This window comes from Mirounga angustirostris, unplaced genomic scaffold (genome assembly GCF_029215605.1).
Source record: "Mirounga angustirostris isolate CCGP_5_RB_7025 unplaced genomic scaffold, mMirAng1.0.hap1 SCAF_10, whole genome shotgun sequence".
NCBI lineage: Eukaryota > Metazoa > Chordata > Mammalia > Carnivora > Phocidae > Mirounga > Mirounga angustirostris.
This window is the reverse complement of record NW_026991718.1, coordinates 38,169,879-38,193,217: the sequence shown is the minus strand read 5'-3', so window position 1 is coordinate 38,193,217 and position 23,339 is coordinate 38,169,879. Positions and strand designations below refer to the sequence as shown.

Below are 23,339 nucleotides of genomic sequence, written 5' to 3'. Positions count from 1 at the left end.
GCCCCACAGCAAGGCAGAGAGAGAGACAGTTGTTGCTCCCACTGCAAAGGAGGGAACTGAGGAGCACAGAAGTTACAGGTTTGCACGACTGGAGACTTCGGCCCTGCAGTCCGGCAGCCCCCGCACGAGTCACGTGATTTCCATTGCACGGATTTTTAGAAATTGTGACTTGTGAACAAAATCTCCCATCGACGGCTACTGAAGCAGATTCCAATTTTTTAATATTACGATGATCAGAGCCTCTTTCTAAAAAGAGGCCGTTTCTTTTCTCCAAAGTTTCCTACCCCCAATTATAAAAGTCACACATGATTGTTGTAAAAATTCACGCAACACAGACATGTATAATGCAGAAGTGGAAACTCCCCAGAGTAACTACCATTAACAGCTTGGAGTATATCCTTCCGGATCTTTTTCTATGCATACACAAATATGTCCAGAGGCATTGATATATTATTAGAGAAAAAAAAATCAAATTTGCAGAATAATAAGATTCGATTTTTTATATTCTGTATCTTAGGTATTACGTATTACATTTTATAAGATTTCAATTCTCTGTTTAAAAGAGTACAGGCAGGAAAAATCTGGGAGAACAAGAAAATTTTAATGCCAATTTTACATATTTCTGCAATGTTCTGTACTTAGATGTTCAAAACATGTCTTTGTTGGAGTATAATCTATATCTATTTCCATATGTACACATGAAAGTTGACATATCATGAGTGTATAGCTCAGTGTTTTCCACAAACTGAACACACCCGTAGGAGCAGCCCCCAGATGGGGGACAGGACATGCCAACTCCCAAACTTCATACTCCCTCCTATGGAGCACCCCTGCAATAAGGGTAACCATATCCTGACTTTAACGTATATTTGCTTTGCCTGTTTTTATCGTGTTTGAATTTTAACAGTGGCCATATATTGCACTTCAAATGAGGATAATCCATACAGATGTTGTTAAAATATATGCAGGTGTAGTGGCCATCATTTGAAGCCTGCATGGATGGATCTCACTCATTCCCTAATCGCTGCCATGAGTCCCTTGTCTCACAATTGATTTGTCTTTTCTTGATGGACATTTGGACAATTTCCAATTTTTGGCTACTAAGCAGCACGACAAAAACCGATTTGATGTGTATTTCTTTGTGCATGGAACCTTGAGATGTGTTTTTTTTTTAAAGGCAATTGCCTAGAGGTGGAATTGCGAGTTAAAAGATAGCTAGATTAAAAAAATTTTTTTTTTAAATATTTTGCCATAACGGACCTCCAGAAAGTAGTAAATGCTCAGTTCCTTCTGCAAAAGAAAAGTCAGGTGCTGGGTGCAGACGACTTCACCGCAGCCCCTGCTGCTGGCAGCCAAGCCTGCTCCAGCTCTCTGGGCAGACCGAGCTGTAGCACGGACCTGCTGCATAGAAAAGAGACAGAGGTGCCCCACCCCCGCCCCCTTTCCCCGGCCCTGGTCCTCCAACCTCACCTCCATGTGAATTTGCAAACAAAACACAATTGCAAAGACAGCAATGGGGAGATGCTGTCACACAGCCAAGCCTAAAGTGGGGAGAGGGGCCTGGAGGCCAGTTCTTACTTCTGCTGTGGACTGGGTGTGAGCCTGCAGGGAAGGCAGGTCGCACATCTGGGCTTTAGTCTCTCTCTCTCTTTTTAAGATTTTATTTATTTGAGAGAGAGAGTGTGTGTGAGAGAGGGAGAGAAAAAGAGAGCAAGCACGAGCAGAGGGAGGGGCAGAGGGACAGGGAGAGGGAGAAGTAGACTCCCTGCTGAACAGAGAGCCCATGTGGGGGCTCCTGGGCTGGATCCCAGGACCCCGGGATCGTGACCTGAGCCGAAGGCACTTAACCAACTGAGCCACCCAGGCATCCCCTGGGCTTTAGTCTCTTATCACTAAATGGGATGTCTCAGAGCAAGAAGCCCACCTTAAACCTGAACCCTAGAGGAGTCTGGCTTGGCCGCCCTGGCTCCTTCCCCCCTCCCTGGGGCCCTGGGAGCCAGCCTGTCCTGTCGTCCTCAGAGCTGATGGGCAGAGAGCGTTTGCTTCTCTCAAGCATCTCCTGCACCAACACCCTTCTAACTCCCACCCGCCACACCTAGTTCTGCCCCCTTCACTCCACAGGCAGCTCTCAGATGCCTCCTCCCCTCGAGCCATCTTCCTTTCCTGTTTTCTGCGGCTGCCAGAGGTCCCTGAGCAGAGCCTGGTTTGCCACTGCCCTTCTTCAAGGGCACCTCCCAGCCGGCTGGGAAAAGCAGGTGGGGCTCTGTTCTCTGTTGGCCTGCACCTGGTGCTTCTGTTAACGCAGCCTCAGGCTGCAGTCATTTTTGGCTCAGTAGCTCTCATACTGCCAAAGCCCAGGGTGGGAAGCTAAGATCAGATCCCCTTGGGCTTTTTCAGAAGGCACGAGCTCCTCATCTCAACTCCCTCTTCCAGCTCAGCGTGTTCCCCTTGCATTTGCTTTTCCTGTCAAAGCTGAGAGAGAGACCCTGATGCCTCCCACCTTCTCTTTAGTACAAGGTCAGCAGTCTGTGGCTAGGAGTCCCTGGGGTTCCACTCTGTAGAACCCAACAGGTGTAGTGAAGGTGGCTTGGGGTGGCCAGGGGAGGCCAGCCCCTGGGGCCCCTGCCGCCTGGCGCTGGGTGCCTGGGGTGCTTCCCAACTTCTGAGACTCTCTCTATGCCTACAACATGGACGACAGCATGTCACAGGGGCGAATGAGGACAGGCACGTTTTATCCTTGTTATTTCTTTTCAGCCGAGCATCAACATCTTTGCCGTACAGATGGGCTTTGTGCTTTTCCATCACAGGACCCATTTGCATCTTTTATTCAGGACTTTATTTTTACAACCAAGACATTTTCATAAAAAGAACAGAAAGTGAGAGAGAAATATACAAGCCATGGGAGAGCAGAAGTGAAAGTCGGGGAAATTCCTAATAGGAGATAAAGTGACTTCCCATTCTCAAAGCCACAAATCCCCAGCCCCAAAAGGACATCCCCGGAGACTGAAATCACTACAGGAGTCAGGTCAGCCCTTCACAGAAAGCTGGTTTCCAAGCTGGGTCTGGTCTCTGGGGCTCTCGGTGAGGGCAGTCAGCCCCAGCCTGGGAAGACCAAGGAGAAGCCAGCCCAGCGCCATCCCATGAGAGACTCAGGACTCCACGTCAGTGCCCTACCAGGGCAAAGCAACTTGCGAGACAGGGGCTGGACAGCCAACACAAAGGTCCCAGCCCAGCCCAGGGGGAGTATGGGAGCTGGAAGTGGTGTCATGGCAGCATCCTCCAGTGTGCCCCCGAGTTGCAGGAAGTGTTCGGGGGCTCTGAAGCCTTCTCGCTGTGGCTCCCGATGACCAAGTAACACGTTGCTCCCATGTGTGAGGCCCACAGAAAGAACTTGCAATAGTTAAAAGCAGGCAACTTCGGCAGGCCAGCGAAATTTCCACTGCAGAGTGAGTTGAGCGTGGCTCTTCTCTCTCATTTTTCCAGATCTCGCTCGTTACTGACCAAACGTATTTTTGTAGCAGGACCCCAAAAGCATATTTTTTGCTCATTTATAAAATCTGAAAACAACAGCAAGTTGAGACCCCACTTATTGTCAGGGAAATGATATGAATTTCCTGTAACAAAGACAAATGACAGGTGAGGATGCAGGGTTGCACTTGCAGTAAGGAGCCCCGGGCCAGGAGTTTTCTGTTAGTATGTTTTTAGGGCCCAACTTAGTCATTAAAAAAAAAAATTTAAGAAGCTCAAAAAACAAAGTCCAAAGCACTCTAGCTTTGAATAGTGTTACTTCCTGTAGTACCTTCTAAGAGAAGCTACTCACAAATCTACACTAAGGGGCCAGAAGAAGGTGGCTTGCTGATGGGAAGATTTTCCAGGCTCAGTTTCGGGCTGGGGAGCGTCTGCCCCAAATCGCAACTTGAGTTTGGAATAGCTTATCCGTGAGGCCCATGGACTCTTTCGCCCACACCTGGATCATGGTAGCAAAACGAGACGGGATTTCCAAATTTTGTTTTAGCCACAAACCCTTTTGTTCAAATGATGTCTCACTGGCGAGCGTAACTACAGGTAGTCAATGGCAGCAGCACCGTGAGCAGAGGGTGAGCAAGCTCACCGCTCCCATGTTCACCCCCAACTCCTTCCCCACCTCAGTGGATCCTCAGAGGTCCCCTAAAACTGGCATCAAATCACTGGGGAACAAGTTAAAATGAAGGGCTGAGTGGGGCCAGTACCCCGATGGGGACTCATTCTCCATTAGAGGTCACCACGGGGAAGATGTTGAACAGAACATTCTGCAGATCTAGGCTCAGACAAACACACTCAGGTTACCGTCTCTTAGGTAGGGGCTAACTTCTAAATCCAGCACATAAAATTGTGAAAACTGTACACAATCAAAATTATCATTGAAAATCACCCATAAAAGACAGCAGGCATGTTTCAGTGACTATCTTTAGTCAAGCAAATATATAGACAAATACAATGCATATAATAATGTCGAGAATATAATACAGAGTTTATCTGGAGTTTAAATTTTCAAGTATTTAGGAGTACATTTTGTTCCTTGGTTGTTTGGATGGTAGAGTTGACTTTTTGTAAGTGACATGCGTTTGTCCTTCGACTCCGTGGGACCAGGGCTGAGCACTTTATGGGTACTACCCCAGTAAGTCCTCACAAGAGCCATGAGGTTGGTACTGTTAGCCTATTTCACAGATGAGGAATCAGAGGCTCAGAGGGGTGAAGTGACTCGCCTATGGTCCCACGGTTGAAGAGCGGCAGACAGGATTCAAACCCCCCAGCCCGAGCTCTTGAGCACCAGGCCCTTTTGCCCTCTTCAATCTAGAGGCTTGATGGGCTTTCTTTTTCCTCCAAACACCTCTAGATGGAGGGGATTGTCATTAGTGAGACAGGTAGATGTGGAACGGTATTTTGAGGATGAAAAAGCAATCCAAGAGCACTGCTCATGGTCCGGCTGAGGCCTGGCACTCCCTGAGGCTGGGAGCAGCCTCTGGCCGCCGGCCTCTGAGGGCCTCAGCCTCTGGGTATCTGCCTGTGCTTAAGCAGCTCAGTGGCCTGCAGAGCCGGGGCTTTTTAGCTCCCATGTCCATGTGCCTTTTGATTTGCCAACTCCTGGGACACAGGTGGGGTCCAGGGAGGAAGACAGGACCAAGGCAGCCCAACGCCCCACATGAGCAGGGAAGGAAGCAGTGAACCAACTTGTCTTCCGATCCAGTCCTGCTCTTTACTATCCCAAATGCTTTGAGCAAGTCTTTCAGCTGGTCTCTAACAGTAACCCTCCTATGTCCTTGCAGGACCAAGTCAAATGAAATGCTGGGAGGGAAAGAGTTTGGGGCATCCTACTGTATTCTATGCTTGAAGAGTTGATTGTGATCATTAGGAGAGCTAAGAGCTAAGTCTCTCCGTGCTTGAAATACCCAGTATTTTCATTTGTTTAGACGATCTCTCCTCCTGAACTCTATGGCTCCATCTATTTATACAGTCTGAGATTTTTTTGCAGGCGGGGTCTGGCTTGGGATCCCCGCAGGTAGAGGCTGTGGCAACAGCGGGGGCTGAGGAAGCCAGGACCACACCCAGGGCCGCGTCACAGGCACTTTTTCGAGGCCCCAAGCACTTACTGTTTCAGGAGGCGAAGCCGGGCTCTCCTCTGCAGGCCTGGAAGAAGAAAACAAGGACGTGGGTTGGTGTGGGCGGTGGGCCGCTGACTCCCAGCCCCAGAGAGCGAGGAGGGAGATGACGGGGGCAGCCAGGACCTCAGACCACTTCCCTGGCTCCAGGCTGCGCTCCAACTTTATGTGCTTTAACTCCCTTCACGCTCACAGAAGCCAATGACTACTCCTCTTAGTACCTCCATTGGGTATATGGAGAAACTGAGTCACAGAGCATGCGTGGCACGGAGTAACTTGCCCAAAGTCGTGCAGCTAGTAAGCAGTAAAGCCAGAATTCGAACTTAGTGAATCTACTCCGGTCTGTGTGTCCTTAAACGTGACAGTTTGCCCTTTCCAGCAGGTCAGGAATGAGAGGTGTGCAGACAGATGGTCTCAAGCTAGAGTGTGTGCATTTGGGGGAATCGCAAGGGATGCCGGAAGGAAGTGTAAGCATGTTTATTTACAGGTCTATCTCATCTTTTATTACTTTTCAGTTATGAACCACATTTGATAACATACTTAATATATGAAATAAATACACCTAATTGCAGTTAGAGTTTAAAATTCAACTTTTTTTTTTTAAATAATGAGATCTATTTGCAGCTGGGGTTCATAATTTAACAATTTTTTACCAATGAGATCCTTGATCAAAAAGGTTTGCAGAGGGCGCCTGGGTGGCTCAGTTGTTAAGTGTCTGCCTTCAGGTCAGGTCATGATCCCAGGGTCCTGGGATCGAGTCCCACATCGGGCTCCCTGCTCTGCGGAAAGCCAGCTTCTCCCTCTCCCACTCCCCCTGCTTGTGTTCCTGCTCTCACTATGTCTCTCTCTGTCAAAAAAATAAATAAAATCTTTAAAAAAAAAAAAAAGGTTTGCAGACCACTGAACTTTAATGGGGGCAAATGGATCCTGTCCTGAATGGTAATGTTATGCAAAAATGTGCACGTGACACATTTCTTTGGGGAGAGGGTCTGTAACTGCTATCACAAGTTTAAAGGGGTCTGCGACCTATAAAAGCGTCACTGATCTAGTCCATGCCTCTGCGAGCCACCCTCTCCTATTTTATTGAAGCCCAGAGAGGGTCAGTGACTTGCTCGTGGTGGCACAGGTGAGCAGAAGGGCCAAGGGTGGAGCCCGGGGCTCTTGGGCAGCCATGCGGGCCTCCCCTGCAGCTCCCCCTTTCTGATGAAGCCTGGGAGCCCAGAGCAGGACATGATCTCATCTCCAGGGCGGCCCGGAGAGACAGTCATCAGTCTTCCTGCAGCCTCGCAGAGGAGGAGGAGTTCAAGCTTCTGGGAACGTAACCCAAACCCCAGGTCAATGTCTTCTTTGTACTGCTTGCATCCCGACTGCTCATGGGAGTTCCCACTGACTGAGCTCATACCCCACGTTGGGCCCTCGGGGCAGGACCTTACAAACAGCCACCCTGGGCGGTAGGTAACACTGTTACTCCTGGATGGGGCGGCTGAGGCTCAGAGAGGCCACGGTCCCTAGATGGGCAAATAGTGGGGTTGGCTTCAAACCCAGGTCTGTCTGACTCCAGAGACAGGGTGGTCTCTGATCCCCGCACCTCTGCAGCCATGGGCTGGGGGCAGGTGTAGACTTCTGCCATCTGTCCGTCTCCCCCAGAGAAGGATGGACGCTCAGGGACACCTCCGACAGCAAAAGGAGCCACTATGGTGGCCCAAGAGGGCAAAACTTACAGTGTAGGTGGATGGCCACTCCCAAGGACACCAGCAGAAGCAGGACTCCAGCCACCAGGAGGCCGAGGGTGAGGGGGCCACAGGAGGGGCCTGGAAAAGACACACTTACTGAACATCCGAGGCATGCACATAAAAAGACAAAGAGGGAAGTCAACCGGAAGTCCCACCTCCCAGAGAATACCACTGTTTGCACATTTTTCTTCTCTTTCTTTCTAGGTACTTTAAACACACTGAGATAATTTTACATGGAAAATGTTATGTCCCGCATCATCATTTTAAAAATTAATTAAACTCAGGAGCTACTTATGTTGAAAGGAGATAATTTTCATGCCCGGTAAAGAGATTTTTACTATTTATTTTTAAAGCTTTTATTTTAACTACACAAGAGATTGCTGAATATATTTTCCTTGTAAAGGATTCAAGTATATGGTTAGAGTGCTCCTTGGCATGCTAGCTCCTTCACAGGAAAAAAATGCCATGGTTAATTTGGTACCTTTCTCTTTGCATTTACACATGCATAATTTACACAAACACATACAGGTTTTTTTTAAAGCATACAGTGGCTTATACTGTACAAATTGTTTGGCAAACCATTTTTTTCTTCACTTAAATATATCAGGGGGCGCCTGGGTGGTACAGTCCATTGAGCGTCTGACTCTTTGTTTTGGCTCAGGTCGTAATCTCAGGGTCGTGAGACTGAGCCCCGAGTCGGGCTCCACGCTCAGCGCAGAGTCTGCTTGAGACCCTCTCTCCCTCTCGCTCTGCCCCTCCCCCCACCTCTCTCTAAAATAAACAAATAAAATCTTTTTAAAAAAGTATCTCAGCACACACTTTTCCTAGCAGAGTAACATTTGCAGTTTGGACATACCATGGATTATTCAGCCATCAGATGGGCATTTTGTTTGTTTCCTATGTTTTACTTTTACAAATAACTGCAGGGAATATCCTGGTACATTTTTCCTAATGTACCAGGCAGCCTGAGGCAGACACTGAAAACAGGAACCACCAAACCATCAACCATGTCTGTTTAAAGTTGTGATAGACACTGTGAAGAGCCTTCCAAAAAGCCTGCACTGCTTTTCATTCCTAACCACCAGCTGTGGCCCTTGCCGACCCTCAGTATTGCCCAAGTGTTTAGTTTTTGCCAGTGTAGTGGGTTTAACATGATACTTCACTTGCATTCCCTGATGATTTGTCAGCGTCAGCCTATTTTCATATATTGGCCGCTTGTATGGCTTGGCCTGGCCTTTCTTGCCCTGCTCGGGTTTCGGAGTCCCCTGAAGCCTAGAGGCTACCACACCGTTGCTCTCAATGTCATCTCCAGGGACAGCCCGAAGCCTTGGGGAGCAGGCCCTTCCCCAGGGTGGCCGTGTGGTTTCATTCATGACGACAAGCTGTGGGCTCTAGCTGGGTGCCCCCCTCAAGATGAGCGCCTGGGGTTGTTTCTTTACCTCACCGGGGGGGGGCAGGGGCGTTGGTGCCAGGGTATTTGGAGTATTCCCTCTGGTGCAGCTGGCTTCGCTGCTTCTCTACTTCTCTAGAATCCCAGCACACACAGACCCAGTTTCGGCACCCGCAACTCAGTGGCCCTGGTGTATTTGCCTTTTGTGTCATTTTTTGTTGTAACCGACCTGAGATCCTTTAGGCCAAGTCGTGGGGCATAGATACTTTACCTCATTCTATCTCCACCTCATGCTCCCCAAGACTGTGCCCTTCTGCGTATGGACTCTGGTTTCCTTTACTACTGTGACCCCGTGGGGCAGCTTCCTGCTCTGATCCCCCGATCCCATTAGGTGCCTCTCCTCAGGCTCTTTCTGTTACTTGACGTATTTGAGACCGAGCAACCCCAGTAGCGCGGGCAGCTCTAGCGTGCTGGTTTGCCGCCATTTGTTCTGTGGGTAGGAGCAGATGACGCTTTCTGTTTGTCACCAGTATCTTCTGGGGGACAGGGCTCAGTATTTTTCCATAAACACATTTGGGTTGATGGTTCAAGTGAAGTGTGTGTGTGTGTCTGTGTGTGTGTCTATGTCTGTGTGTGTGTCTGTGTGTGTGTCTGTGTGTGTCTATGTGTGTGTGTGTCTATATCTCTGTGTGTCTATGTGTGTGTGTGTCTGTGTCTGTGTGTGTATCTGTGTGTGTCTATGTCTGTGTGTGTGTCTGTGTGTGTGTCTCTGTGTGTCTATGTCTTTGTGTGTGTGTCTGTGTGTCTGTGTCTGTGTGTCTCTGTGTGTGTCTGTGTGTGTGTCTATGTCTGTGTGTGTCTATGTCTGTGTCTGTGTGTCTCTGTGTGTGTGTGTGTGTCTATGTCTGTGTGTGTGTGTGAGCACACGCCGCGCCCTCCAGCTGCTGTCTCTGGGCGTATAGCACAGAGACGGAAGTTTGTTCACTCATTAACAAACACATATTAGCACACGCTGTGTGTCAGGTCCTCTGGTAAGCATCCAAACTGAAAGACTTTAAAGTTTTGGTCCTTTGGGTTCGGTACTTTTGTTTGCTAACAGCTTTACTGAGATAGATTTTACATATAAAGTTCACCTGCTCCAAGTGTATAATTTGATGGTTTTGGGTATATTCACAGAGTTGTGCAACTATCAATCACCACAATCTAATTTTAGAACATTTTCATCTCACCCCACAAAAAATCCTGTACCTATTAACAATCATTCCCCATTCCTTCCCAACCCCCCAGTTGTAGGCAACCATTCATCTACTTTCTGTCTCTGTGAAATGTCATATTCTGGACATTTCTTATCAGTGGGATCCCATAATACAGGATCTTTTGTGTCTGGCTTCTTTCACTGTGTAATATTTTCAAGGTTCATCCATATTGTAGCTTGTATCAGTAATTCACTGTTTATGATGGCCAAATAATATTCCATTGTATGGATATTCCATATTTAGGTAATCTATTCATCAGTTGGTGGGTTTCTGAGCTTCTACTTTTTTGGCGATTATGAGTAATGCTGCTAGGAACACTGGTGTGCAGGTTTTGGGGGTGGACATAGCCTCCATTAGGTTTTGCCCTGTGATGATTTGTAAGCGTGTCCCCCACTAGACTGTGAGCTGCTGGAGGGCAGCACTGTGGTCATACTCAACTTCCCTTCCGACCTCAGCTTGGGCGGGGCCAGAGAAACAGGCTAGAGTCCACAGGTGGGAAGGGCTTGTGGAAGGAAGGAAGGAAGGAAGGAAGGAAGGAAGGCAGGAAGGAAGAAAGGAAGGAAGGAAGGAAGGAAGGAAGGAAGGAAGGAAGGAAGGAAGGAAAGGAAGGAAGGAAAGAAGGAAGGAAGGAAAGAAGGAAGGAAGAAAGGAAGGAAGGAAGGAAGGAAGGAGGGAGGGAGGGAAGGAAGACATCCTGCTGTGCTTCTGAAGGTCCAGGAAGATGGGAGAACTCACCCTTCTGGGTCACAGGGTTTGGGGACGGGCACACTTTCTTCTTGGGGGTGGGCTTCTTGGTGGGCTGGGCAGTGGTGGGAAGGACATCAACTACAGAAAGCAAGCAAGACATGTAAACAGTGGGTGGAGTTCCAGACAAAAGTTAAAATCTCATGTCTTCCATCCAGGTACTAAAGCCTCTATGACTAGGCTGCTACAGGGCTCCAAGGTTACAGAGCGATAGAATTTTCTAGGTGTTTTCCCAACTCTCAGACCTAACTGAGGGCCTAGGCAGGGGGTTGTTTTGCTGTCCAGGAAAGAGAGGGGCTCTGCATCCATATGGTCCTGAACAGAGCCCCAGCAGCCCTGATTAACCACTGTGTGACTTGGGGCAAGTCCTATTACTTTTTTGTGCCTCAGTTTCCCCATCTGCTGAAATAAAGATGACTCCCAGTTCCTTCTCGGGATTTTCATCCCGAGATTTGCTCCCCCTGGCCTCAGCAGGCTCCCCCTGGCCGAAGACCTTGAGAGGAAGCCAGAGTCCCCAAACCCTTGACAAGACCAGCCCCTCAGCCAAACTGCTAATTCCTAAGTGGTTGGAGGAAGCTCATGGAAAGGAGGTGGGTGCCCTTTCCCATATGTACAATAGCATGCAGGTTGCAATGGGGATTTTCTTTCCTTCTCAAGTGTCTTTACAAATCATATACTATCAGAGCTGGAACGACCTCTAGTCTCAACCTTTAATTTCAAAGATGAACACCAGCGATGTGAGGGGCTGGCCCCGAGGCCCCACAGTGCAATGTGCCTGCCTGGCCCCACCAACCCCTCTCCTGACGCCTGGGTGGGTCACTCCTCTCTTCTGTTCTAATCCAGTGTCACACTGTGATGTGTTGGGGCAGGGCAGGGGGACAAGCACACTGAGCCAAGGGAGGCACCGGAGGCTCTGAGGTGCTAGGAATGCTGTGAGCACCGGGTGCTGCTGAATCCAACCCTTGTCTCTGTGAGGTGAGCAAAGACGTTTCACTGCAATGACTTTCTGCAAAACGGTAGGAGAGGGAAGATAGTGACACCATAAATTTAAACTCTAGTGTCAAGGGGACAGAGAGGGGCCGCCAGGAAATGGCCATTTCGGGGCTGGCATCTTCCATAAGAAGTGGACACTGTGGACCCTCGCCAGCCTGAGTGTCCTCTGGAAAGTGGAGATAACACGCATCCTCTGCCTGCTTCATGAGGTTTCTGGGGAGAACCAACTAACTAGAACGGACCCCTACTAAGTCTCACCATGTGCCAGGGGCACAGCCAAGCACTTGAGCTTAAGCTTAAGCTTATTGAACCCAACAACTTTGGGACAGGCACTAGGACCCCCATCTTATCCCCAAGGAGGCCTAGGCTCAGAGAACTGGAATAGCTCGTCTAAAGTTCAGGAAGCCTTAAACAGCACTACCAGGATCTGAGCCAAGAGACCCTGATTCCAGGCTCTCACGACGCCACCCTTCCTCAGGTGCAAATGCTTTCTAACAAAAAGTTAGGCACATCAGGTCAAGGCCCTCAGCCATGGGAATGCTGAGGGAAACTAGCATAAGAGGGAAAAGGACACTGGCTATGGTGCTCCCAAAGTGTGCGGGAGCACGGCCCTCTGCCCAGTGGGGGCCCAGCATTGTTTCCTCCTTTCCTCCTTACGGCCCCAGAAGTGCCCCTTCCCTTTACTTTATACATGAGGAGGCACAGAGGTCTCTCGGCTGGTCAGTGGGAAGCCTGCAGGGGAGCCAGTCTATAGCACCTCAGCGTCTTGGTTGGGCTCGGTGTCTGTGTCTGATGAGGGGTTTGTGGGGAGGCTTGTTCCATTTTAGTTTCTTCTTGCCCAGAGCTGGGTCCCCTTGATGACTCCTGACTCCCCCTGTCCCCGTTCTAATCTCCCCACTTCTCTCCTCTTTGAAAAGGACAGGACTTTTGAGCCCATGGTATGGTTAAGCGGCCCCCAAAAGGCCCTGTCTTTCTCCAATACTTTCTTTACTACCTGAGGTTCCTCCTTCAATATGTGCTGACCTCTGGCAGGAAGGGCGGGGTGTGGCTCTGGATACCCTAATTCTGGCGAGGTGCAAGCACATGCTTTGGGAAGGGTCCGCTATTCTCAGGGAGCTGAGCAGCATGAGGGGTTTGGAAATATCAAAGCCAGGAGTGAGTGGGGGTGGTGTAGGTGGAGGGGAAGCTTCTAGAAACCAGCTTTGTTTATTTCATCATCTACCTTCCTCAGACCCCGAAATCTCATGAGTGGGAAAATGTGAGGCTTGTAGAGACAAAAACAATAAACCAAACCAAAACCCCAAACCCCCCAAAGCCCAATTTTCAATACAGGAATCAGTCGACACCCTACTGAGCATGCCTCGGCTTCTTGCCCAGAGATCTCGCCCCCACCCCTACCTCCTGACTGAAGACCCAAAGCTGGTGAGATGAGACAGCTGCACCCCTGTTTCTTTCTTCCTAATGGTGCTGCTGCCCCAGCTGTCTCTGCATCTTCCCATGCTGAGTGGTCCAGTTCCTGGGAAGGGGGGGTCCCCTTGTCATTCTTCAGCCCCCAGCCTGAGAAGAACCCAGGTGAGAGGGAAGCAGGACAGTGGGAGGAGCGCAGGGGGTCGGCCGGCCATTGGCTAACGTGGGGAGGGGGCTAAAGTCAGGTGCAGGCCTTTGAGAATTTCTGCCATGATTCCCTCACACCTCTCAGAGCTTACTCCTCACTGTCCAAGAGTGTGGCCATCTGCTCTCTGTGCCACTGGCCAGTCTCACTCAAGGTGTGCGGTGGGTAAGAAACACATCGAACACTTAGTATGAAAAGGGAACGCAAAATATTTCAATAATAATTTTCATATTGATTACAAGTTAAATGGTATTGTTGATAAACTGGTTAAAAATACAGTATTGAAATTAATTCCACTTGTTTCTTTTTACTTTTTTTAACGTGGCATCAGAAATTTTTAAATCACATCTGTGGCTTATCATCTCTTTCTATGGGGCGTGCTGACTTAACTCCCAGAACTGCAGCTTCTCGGGGTTGGAGGGGGTCATGGAGGCCAACGGCAGCCCCGTGAAACAGATGGGAAACCTGAGGCCCAGGGAGCAGAGGGACCCCAGTGCAAAGGCACACAATGAATATGCAGCAGAATTTGCAGCTAGGCCTGGGGTCCAGTCTCCTTCCTCCCTGTACCTCTGGGTGTGGGTATGAGCCACAGCTTCCCCCAACCCATTCAGTATGTAAGGGCATCCTCCGGCCCTAGAAATGCTCTCACTGGGTATGTCCAGGCAGTGATGACCTTCTTTCCTGGTGTGCACACTCAGTGGGAATTTCTGAGACCACTGTTAGGCCCCAGGACTCAGCCCAATCTAGGCAGAGCCTCAGGGAGACCTGATGTGGCTGAAGGACAGCACCGCCTTGTCCCCAGAAGAAGCAGCAATGTTTTGAGGCATCCCATCTGCAATAGGAATCAGCATCTTACCTCCCAGGGTAGATGGCAGTGGGGACTGAAATGACTACACAGAACACTTGCCTCTGCCTGGCTCTGGGTAAGTCCGTTCCTACCAGCTACGGTGCTAGCCGGCACTCTCTCCTGCGGGGCGGGGGCAGGGGCGGGGGCGGGCGGCTGAGAGCGGAGGCAGCTCCGGTGCCTGGCACGCACCCAGCACCCAGCAGGTGCTCCATGCTCATCGACAGCATTGAGCTAGATTCTTACCCACACTCAGCTGCGTTCCCTTCCCGAAGGTCAGCTCAGGGGTCCCGATGGTCATGCAGAAGTAGACGCCACTGTCTGCTGGCTTCACTCTTGTGAGATTGAGAATGGACCTCATTGCATCCGGAAACACAGTTAGCTTCTCTTGCTCCACCTTTTGGCCGTACACAGTCCCTTTTACGGAATCCCAGAAGGCCAGGAACTCATGGTGACTGTCCGGGCTCGGAGCTTGGCGCTGTCTCAGCCAGTAGATGCGTGTGCTAGTGGGGGAGGTTTTGGCTTCACAGGACATTATCACCCTCTGGTTGGTCTGAACCAGTATGGACCCAGGGGCCTGCTGGAGCACTGAGCTGCCATGGAGAGCTATGAGAAGCAGAAGAAGCAGAGATCACCAACACGTTTTCCCAACCACAGTTGTGGGGCTTCAGAGTCACAGAGTCAAGCATCGAAGTAAAGCCATGGGAGTCCCTGCCCAGTTGCAGGGGCCAGGGGCTGTGGCAAACGCCGCTGGTGGCTCCCGGACTCGGAGCTCGAGCACCCCACCTCCCAGGAGACCATCTGCAATCAGGTGTTTCCTATGGCCGGTTTTATGGAGGGGATGGGGAGAGAGCTGCCATTTATTGATTGCTTGCTTATATGCCTGGCTCTTTGTATAAATGATCTTAATCCAACCTCAAACTTATTGGGGGATTTTTATCCCCATGACACTGATGAGGAAACTGAGGCATGAAGTTACTTGTTCAAAGTCCCACCAAGTGGGACAAGCTAGTAAGTGACCTGGGATTCAAACTCAAAGATTCAAAGCCTGAAGTCAAAGCCGGTTGCCTTTCTCCTTGTCCTGCTGCCAGTCTAGGGACAGGCCTTCAACAGGCTCCAAGCAGGTGGCGGAGACTCAGGCAGCCCGGAGGAGCCCCAGATCAGAGGCAGAGCTCGGGGCTGGTCTGGCCAATCTAAAAGAGGGCCAACCACTCTTTCTGCAAGACATGCTCAAGCAAGAGGAACTCACTGTTGCCATACGAGCCACCACGGCCTTCAAATTCTTAGCCTAGCAAGTGATAGGTCACTGGATCCCCATCCCCGAAGGGAAGGTCAGACACCCCAGAAGCAGCCCTGGAATTTCATTTTAGTCTCAAGTTGGGAAGCATCGATAAGTAGGGGATTGTTCATGGAGAACTAGACCAGAACTCCAAGACCTGGCCTTGAACCCAGCTTCTGCCCCTACCAGCAGTGGGACTGCAGGAAGTCAAGGAGTCTGTCTCTGCCCTTTAGGAGGAGGGCAGCTGGAGGCCTGCTTGCCTGCTCGCCTGCGAGGGTTAGAACATCCAAGAAAACCCACTTCAAACTGTAAAGCGCTGTACACGGGTACTTCATTGTCTACGTGTCTCACACACCAGGGGATGTTACAGGCAGCAGATGACATCTTAGGAAAGATTTGAATGGGTCCTTCACAGCCAAGTCCAACACACCAAATCTGACCTGGTGAGCCTTCCATTTTAGCTGTGGGGCAAAGGGAGATCCTACAGACCGGGGCAGAGACCTAGGAACTTCGAGGCATGGGAGGGCACGGGAGTCCAGAGGGTGTGTGTGTGTGGTGTGTGTGTGTGTGTGTGTGTACCCAAGGGGAGCTGGCCTACTGAGGCAGCGGCCTAGAGTCACAATCCTGACAATGCTTGTGTCTCAGGCTTCATGGCCCCATAGCGGGCCACAAACGTAAGCTTTTTGGTTCCACTCACAGGCCACTCCGAGCTTCGGCGCACACCAAGAATAACATGGTACCTGGTGCCCACGTGCCTACTGGGCCTTCTCTTTTCTCCCTAAACACCATCCTGCCTTTTCAGCAGAGCAGAGCTTCTTCACTGTTTGGGGGTCATTGACATCTTGGGGGAGATAATAAGAAACAATGATGCCAATCTGTACTGAACTGTGCCCAGCATGGTACATGCATTATGTCACTTAATCCTCACCAGATCCTGTTTTACACCCATTTTACACATGAGGAAACAGAGGCTCAGGAAAGTTATGGGCATGCTCAAGGTTACACAGCCTGTATGTGGTGGATCCAGATTCAAACCCAAGTCTGGGACCACAGAACCTGAGCTCTGAGTCACTCCCTGAATCGAGGAGACCTGTGATCCTCTCCTGGATCGCTGTCCTGTCCCCCTGTGCACATAGTGGGTCTGCAAATATGCAGACTCCTGAAGTTCTTGCAAGAAAGCCTAGAAGTGACTCCTTAAGGGGTAAAGGGGCCCAAAAGGATCCTGGGCTTTGTGTGTATGTTCCCCTTCCTGTGTCCTGACATGCAGGCTTGTTGCTGCGACACACCCTGGTCTCTCTCTTGTGTCCCCGGAGGCTGAATACCCAGCATGGCCAAGCCCCATCTCCGTGCCAGACACAGAGCCAGGCCTCGATACCCATGCGGTCTCGTGGAATTCATTTGACCCTCTCCCAGTGATTCCATACTCAGAGGGACCTGCTGTTTCTAAAACAATCAGCAATAACTACTAGTTTTGAATGGCCTGGACTAGCTTCTATCTGAGATGGGGTTGAGCTCACCGGATCACAGTAGGGGGCTGGCAGACCTTGTGACTGTTGGCAGGATGACCAGCTTTGGGCTTTTTGGGGAAAAGAGCAATCAACCGCAGGGTAGTGGGCAGTTTGGGGTGTGGAGGGGCTTCTTCCAAGAGGCAGTCTGGTTGGGCTTATGAGAGGGACGGAGACTCCCCGCTACATTCCGACTGCAACATTCCAACTCCCGCAGCTGGTTCTGGGAGCTGCACCACAGAGCTCCCACAAGCCAGGGAACCCCGAGGGAGTCCTCGGCCACACCTGTCCGAGAGCGGGCAGTAGCTTGGTGTTTGGCAGATTGTACCACAAGTACTTCCCCGGAAGTACTAAAAATGTCTCAACAGAACCCTGGGCCAAGTATGGGACATCAAAGCCAAACTGAGCCTCTGGAACCTTCCTGGGGGCACATCCCTGTGGGAACCCTAGACAAGGGCGGTTTTTTCTTTCCTCTCTGTATATCCTTCCCCTTTCTCTTTTCTTCCTTCTCAAATCCTCCCCTCCCCGCCTCCTCTCTTCCCTCCCCTCCACGCTTTTGGGGGAGAGTAGCCTCAATCCTAGGGCTTCAGGGATCCCTGGAGTAATGAACTGGGGAGATGAATTTCTTTTCCACGCTCAGGGTCTGTGCCTGCCGCGCCGCCTCCCGGGGACCCCCACAGCCCCGGCCTCTGGGCTCTGCATCCTCCCGGGACAGCCTTTTCTAAACTCTAGGGCTCGGGCTCTTCCCGGGTCCAGGGCAGACCACCAGCTCCAGCCCCGCGCGCCCCGCGAGTCTCCCCGTCTTACCTGCGAGCTGCGCGGCCAGGAGGAGCCAGAGCCCCGGCTGCATCTTGGCACGTCCGGGACACCTGGTCCCAGCGGGACGCTGCTGAGACCGTCCAGGCTGGCGGCGGGTGGGGAGCGGGGCGGGGCGGGGCAGCTGGGGTGGGTTGTGGGGGGAGGGACAGGAAGGACAGGACCGGGCGGGGTAGGGGAGGGAGTCCGGTGTGAGCTTGGCAAGGTCTCCGCCCTCATCCTCCGGCATTTCAAAGGTCTTGCGTGCGTTTCCAAAGAGCCCGCTAGGACCCCCTGCTTTCCGGTGAAGAGGTGACAACGCTGTCCTGCGCCAAGCAATTGCACGCGTGTGGTCGCCCCCTGCCCTGGAAGGGTCATGACTCCCTGTGACAGTTGAGGCGACTGAGGCTCAGAGAAGTCAGGATACTCAAGGTCCCCCGGATATGCAGGGTGGAGCTGGACCCTAATTCTGGTCACTCTTTTCTCTTCCTCCTTTTCCTCCTTCTGCCTTTTTTTTTTTTTTTTTTAACTTCTTTTCTTTTGGAGAGGCCCTCCGGCTCAGTGGGGCCTTGAGTGACCAAGACCCAGCCTTGCCCTCAGAAGACATGAGCAGACATTTCTCCAAAGAAGACATACAAATGGCCAACAGACGCAGGAAAAAAATGTTCCACATCACTCAGCATCAGGGAAATACAAATCAAAACCATAATGAGATACCACATTACACTGGTCAGAATGGCTAAAATTAACAAGTCAGGAAACAACAAATGTTGGTGAGGATGCAGAGAAAGGGGGCCGCTCTTACACTGTTGGTGGGAATGCAAGCTGGTGCAGCCACTCTAGAAAACAGTATGGAGGTTCCTCAAAAAGTTAAAAATAGAGCTACCATATGACCCAACAATTGCACTACTAGGTATTTATCCGAAGGATACAAACATATTGATTTAAAGGGGCACTTGCACCCCAGTGTTTATAACAGCAATGTCCACAATAGCCAAACTATGGAAAGAGCCTAGATGTCCATCAACAGATGAATAGATAAAGAAGATATATATATGAAATCTTGCCATTTGCAATCATGTGGATGGAACTAGAGGGTATTATGCTAAGCGAAATAAGTCAGTCAGAGAAAGACAAATACCATATGATTTCACTCATATGTGGAATTTAAGAAACAAAACAGATGAACATAGGGGAAGGGAAGGAAAAATAAGATAAGATGAAAATTGAGAGGGAGGCATACCATAAGTAAGAGACGCTGAACTCTAGGAAACAAACTGAGGGTTGCTGGAAGGGAGGTGGGTGGGGGGATGGGGTAACTGGGTGACGGGCATTAAGGAGGGCACGTGATGTGATGAGCACTGGGTGTTAAATGCAACTGATGAATCACTAAATTCTACCTCTGAAACTAACTAAAAAAAAGACCCAGGCCTTGACCTCAAGGGTGCACACTTCTAAGGGAGGAAGGCCTGCTCCTACAGCCCAGTCAGAGGCTAGAGTCTCCCTCAATATTTTCCTTGTTCTCATGACCAACTGTGAGGCTGAGCATACACAGGGCAGATAGCCCTGGGGAGACCCACACTAGTGTGAGTTTTTTTTTTTTTTTCTTAATTGAAGTGAAATTCACATAACATAAAATTAACCATTTTAAAGTATATAATCCAGTGATATTTAGTACATTCACATTGTCATGCAACCACCACCTACTTCTATCTAGCTTCAAAACATTTTAATCTCCCCAAAAGAAATCTCCTATTTCCCCCCTCCCCATATCTTCACCTGGTCTCTGTGGATTTACCGATTTGGACATCTCATATAAATGGAATCATACAATATGTGGCCTTTTGTGTCTGGCTTCCTTCACTTAGCATGACATTTTTGAGGTTCATCCATGTTTTGGCATGTATCAGTACTTCATTCCTTTTTATAACTAAGTAATATTCTGTTGTATGTATATAAGACAATTTGCTTATAGATTCATCTATTAATGGACATTTGGGTTATTTCTACTTTTGGCTATTGTGAATAAGGCTGCTATAAACATTCTTGTACAAATACGTATTTGAGTACTTGTTTTCAGTTCTTTTGGGTATATACGTAGGGGTGTAATTGCTCAGTTGTATGGTATTTCTATGTTTAACTTTTTGAGGAACTGCCCATCTATTTTCCATGGAGTTGCACCATTTTACATTCTTACCAATAATGTATGAGGGCTCTAATTTCCCATGTCCTCGCGGACACTTGTTACTTTTTTTTTTTTTTTAAATATACCCATCTTAATGGCTGTGATGGGATATCTCACTGTGGTTTTAATTTGCATTTCCCAAATGATTAATATTAGACCTCTTTTCATGTGCTTATTGGTCATTTGTATCTCTTCTTTGTATGTCTATTCAAATTCTTTACTCATTTTAAAAATTGGGTTGCCTTTTTGTTATTGAGTTATAAGAGCTCTTTATATATTTTGGATACTAGACCCTTCTCTGATACATGATTTGCAAATATTTTCTCTTGTACTGTTGGTTGTCTTTTCACTTTTAATGTCCTTTAACGCACAAAACTTTTTAATTTTGATGAAGTTCAATTTATGTATTTTTCTTTTGTTGTTCATGCTTTTGGTGTCTATCTCAGAATCCATTGCTAAGTCCAAGGTTATAATATTTACTTTGATGTTTTCTCCTAAGAGTTTTATAATTTTAGCGTTTATATTTCAGTTCCTGATCCATTTTGAGTTTGTTTTTGCTTATGGTGTGAGGTAGGAATCCAACTTCATTCTTCTGCAAGTTGTCTTGGCATCATTTATTGAAGAGACTCCTCTTTCCCCACTGAAGTCTTTGCACCCTTGTTGAAGGTCAATTGACCATAAATGTACGGGCTTATTTCTAGATTCCCAATTCTATTCCACTGATCTACATGTCTGTCTTTATGGCAGCAGTACACTGTTTTGATTGCTGTAATGGGATGGTTAATTTTATGTCAACTTGGCTAGGCCACAAATGCCCAGATATCTGATTAAACTTTATTTCTGGGTGTGTCTGTGAGGTTGTATCTGGAAGAGATTAGCATTTGAATTGGTGTACTGAGTAAAGTAGATGGCCTTTCCCAATATGGATGTGTATCCTCTAATTCACCAAGGGCCTGAATAAAACAAAAAGGTGGAGAAAAGTTAGATTTGCCCTCCCTCTGCCTGTCTGCCTGAGCTGGGACATCCTTCTTCTCTTGCCCCCCACAATCCTGGTTCTCAGGCCTTTGAACTTGGACTGGAATTTACATCACTGGCCCTCCGGCTCTTAGGCCTTCAAACAATACAATTTGCTCTCCTGGGTATCCAGCTTGCAGACAGCGTTTCATGGGACTTCTCAGCCTCCTTTATTGCATAAGCCAATACCTTATAATAAATCATATAATATATATGTATATATCGTATATATCCTATTGATATCCTATTGATTCTATCTCTCCTTACTACTACATGTAGCTTTGTAATAAGTTTTAAAATCAGGAAGTGTGAAAAGAAATCGGCAAGTATGGGTTGTTCAACTTTGTCCTTCTTTTTAAATGTTATTTTATGGGCGCCTGGGTGGCTTTTAAAAGTTATTTTATGGGTGCCTGGGTGGCTCAGTCTGTTAAGCGCCTGCCTTCAGCTCAGGTCATGATCTTGGAATCCTGGGATTGAGTCCTGCATCAGGCTCCCTGCTCAGCGGGGAGTCTGCTTCTCCCTCTGCCCCTCCACCCTGCTCTGATCTCTCTCTTTCTTTCTCTCACACGCTCTCTCTCTCAAATAAATAAATAAAATTTTTTAAAAAAAATTTTAGTATCTAGGGCCCCTTATATTTTCAATATGAATTGGAAGATCATCTTTTCCATTTCTGCAAAAAAGCCTATTGGAATTTTGATGGGATTGCATTTAATCTGTAGATTGCTTTGGATAGTATTGCCATCTTAACAGTATTAAGTTTTATAATCCATGAACACAGGATGTCTTTCCATTTATTTGAATCTTCCTTAATTTCCTTCAGCAATATTTTTTAGTTTTCAGTGTACAATCCTTGACCTTCTTGGTTAAATTTATTCTTTGGTATTTTGGGGGGAATTCTATTATAAATGAAATGTTTAAAAATTTTCCTTTTTAGATTGTTCATTGCTGGGGTATAGAAACACAACTGATTTTTGTGTGTTGCTTTTGTACCCTGCAACTTTGCCGATTTTATTAGCTCTAGCAGTTTTTTTGTGGATTGAGATTTTTCTATATATAGGATCATGCCATCTGAGAGTAGAGATAGTTTTTTCTTTCCAGTTTGGATGCCTTTAATTCTTTTTCTTCTTTAATTGCTCTGGTAAAATTAGAAATATAATATTGAATAGGAGTGATGAGAGTAGGTATCTGTATCTCATTGCTGATCTTAGAGAAGTTTTTAGTCTTCTGTCATCAAATATGGTGTTAGCTACATTTTTTCCTAAGTATATTTTATCACGTTGAGGAAGTCCCATCTATTGTTAGTTTTCTGAGTATTTTTTACCATGAAAGGGTATTGGATTTCATCAAATGCTTTTTCTGCTTCGATTGAGGATTTTTTCCCTTTGTTCTATTAATGTGGTAGATTGATTGATTTTCTTATGTTGAACTAACCTTGCATTCCTCGAGGGGGGTCTCACTCCTTGCACTGAATGGAGACTTTCTCCTTGCAGAGCACATGGAGGGAAAGAGAACAAAGTGAGTAACCTCCTTGTGTCATTTCATGGTCTGTGCATTGCTTAAAGTAACATTTGGAAACAAAGGTGGGTGGAAAGAACAGTGGGTCAGGTATCAGAGAATCTTGATTAGAATACTTTCTTGGTTCTTCCAGCCCTCAGGCCTTGATTTCCTCATCTGATAAATGGGGTTAAGATACCAGCCTTGCCTGCATAACTGGGTTGTCATCAGGGACAAAGGAAATCAGGGATCTGATTTTAAACTCTCAGTTGAACTTCCAGGAGCTAAGCCAGGCTTTCTCAGAGTGAGTAGGAAACTCTGGGAGGGGGCACATTTTGTAAATTTATGGGGGCCTATGTTGATTGTCTCAACATTTAGGTGGGGAGAAGGAGCTACTGGCATTTTGTAGGTGGGGTTAGGGACGCCAGATGTTCAACAACTGTGGGATGGTACCAATCAGCAAACAATGAATACTCCCACAACCTCCAAGATTCTCAAATTCCTTCCAGGCCTACATCCAGGTGAGTTACCTGCTCATCATGACGCAAGCCCAGAAATGAGCTCCATTTTGTACATCAACAAAGCCTTCCTCTCTTCTTTCCATCTTTGTATCTCATTTGTATTTCATTCTCTGTTTTATCTCAGTACCTGGAACAACAACTGGAATTTAGTATTTGTTAACTAAATGTATAGGTAAATGCCTATTTTTCTGTTGAGTTGTTTATATTTTCTTATTAATTGGTAAATGCTATTTGTCTTTTAGGGCTATATCAGTTAGGGCTCAATCAGAATGCAAACCATCCTAGTAATTTAAACAGAGAAAATTAAATATAAAAAAATTTAAACTAATAAAATG

The 23,339-nt window shown here is 48.0% G+C and overlaps 1 protein-coding gene across 1 annotated transcript; it reads right to left on the bottom strand.

Annotated features, from left to right (window-relative positions):
• Nucleotides 1-2,809: 2,809 nt before the first annotated feature.
• CD8B (CD8 subunit beta) lies at nt 2,810-23,132 on the bottom strand. The gene is made up of 8 exons (XM_045883743.3): nt 23,014-23,132; nt 22,421-22,472; nt 17,803-20,928; nt 14,458-14,817; nt 10,754-10,843; nt 7,361-7,450; nt 5,631-5,667; nt 2,810-3,557 (listed from the first exon to the last, which is right to left on the bottom strand). Exons 3-8 carry the CDS (start codon nt 18,038-18,040, stop codon nt 3,545-3,547), a joined length of 828 nt encoding a protein of 275 aa, XP_045739699.2. The 5' UTR covers nt 18,041-20,928; nt 22,421-22,472; nt 23,014-23,132; the 3' UTR covers nt 2,810-3,544.
• Between the last annotated feature and the right edge of the window lie 207 nt (nt 23,133-23,339).

Excerpts from the sequence above, each read along its gene's own strand:
- CD8B (XM_045883743.3), bottom strand. The coding sequence starts at position 18,040 with ATGCCGGAGGATGAGGGCGGAGACCTTGCCAAGCTCACACCGGACTCC. Across the intron at positions 10,844-14,457 it reads GGGAACGCAGCTGAGTGTGG|TTGATGTCCTTCCCACCACT; the intron begins GTAAGAATCTAG and ends TGCTTTCTGTAG. Across the intron at positions 7,451-10,753 it reads AAACCCTGTGACCCAGAAGG|GCCCCTCCTGTGGCCCCCTC; the intron begins GTGAGTTCTCCC and ends TGTCTTTTCCAG.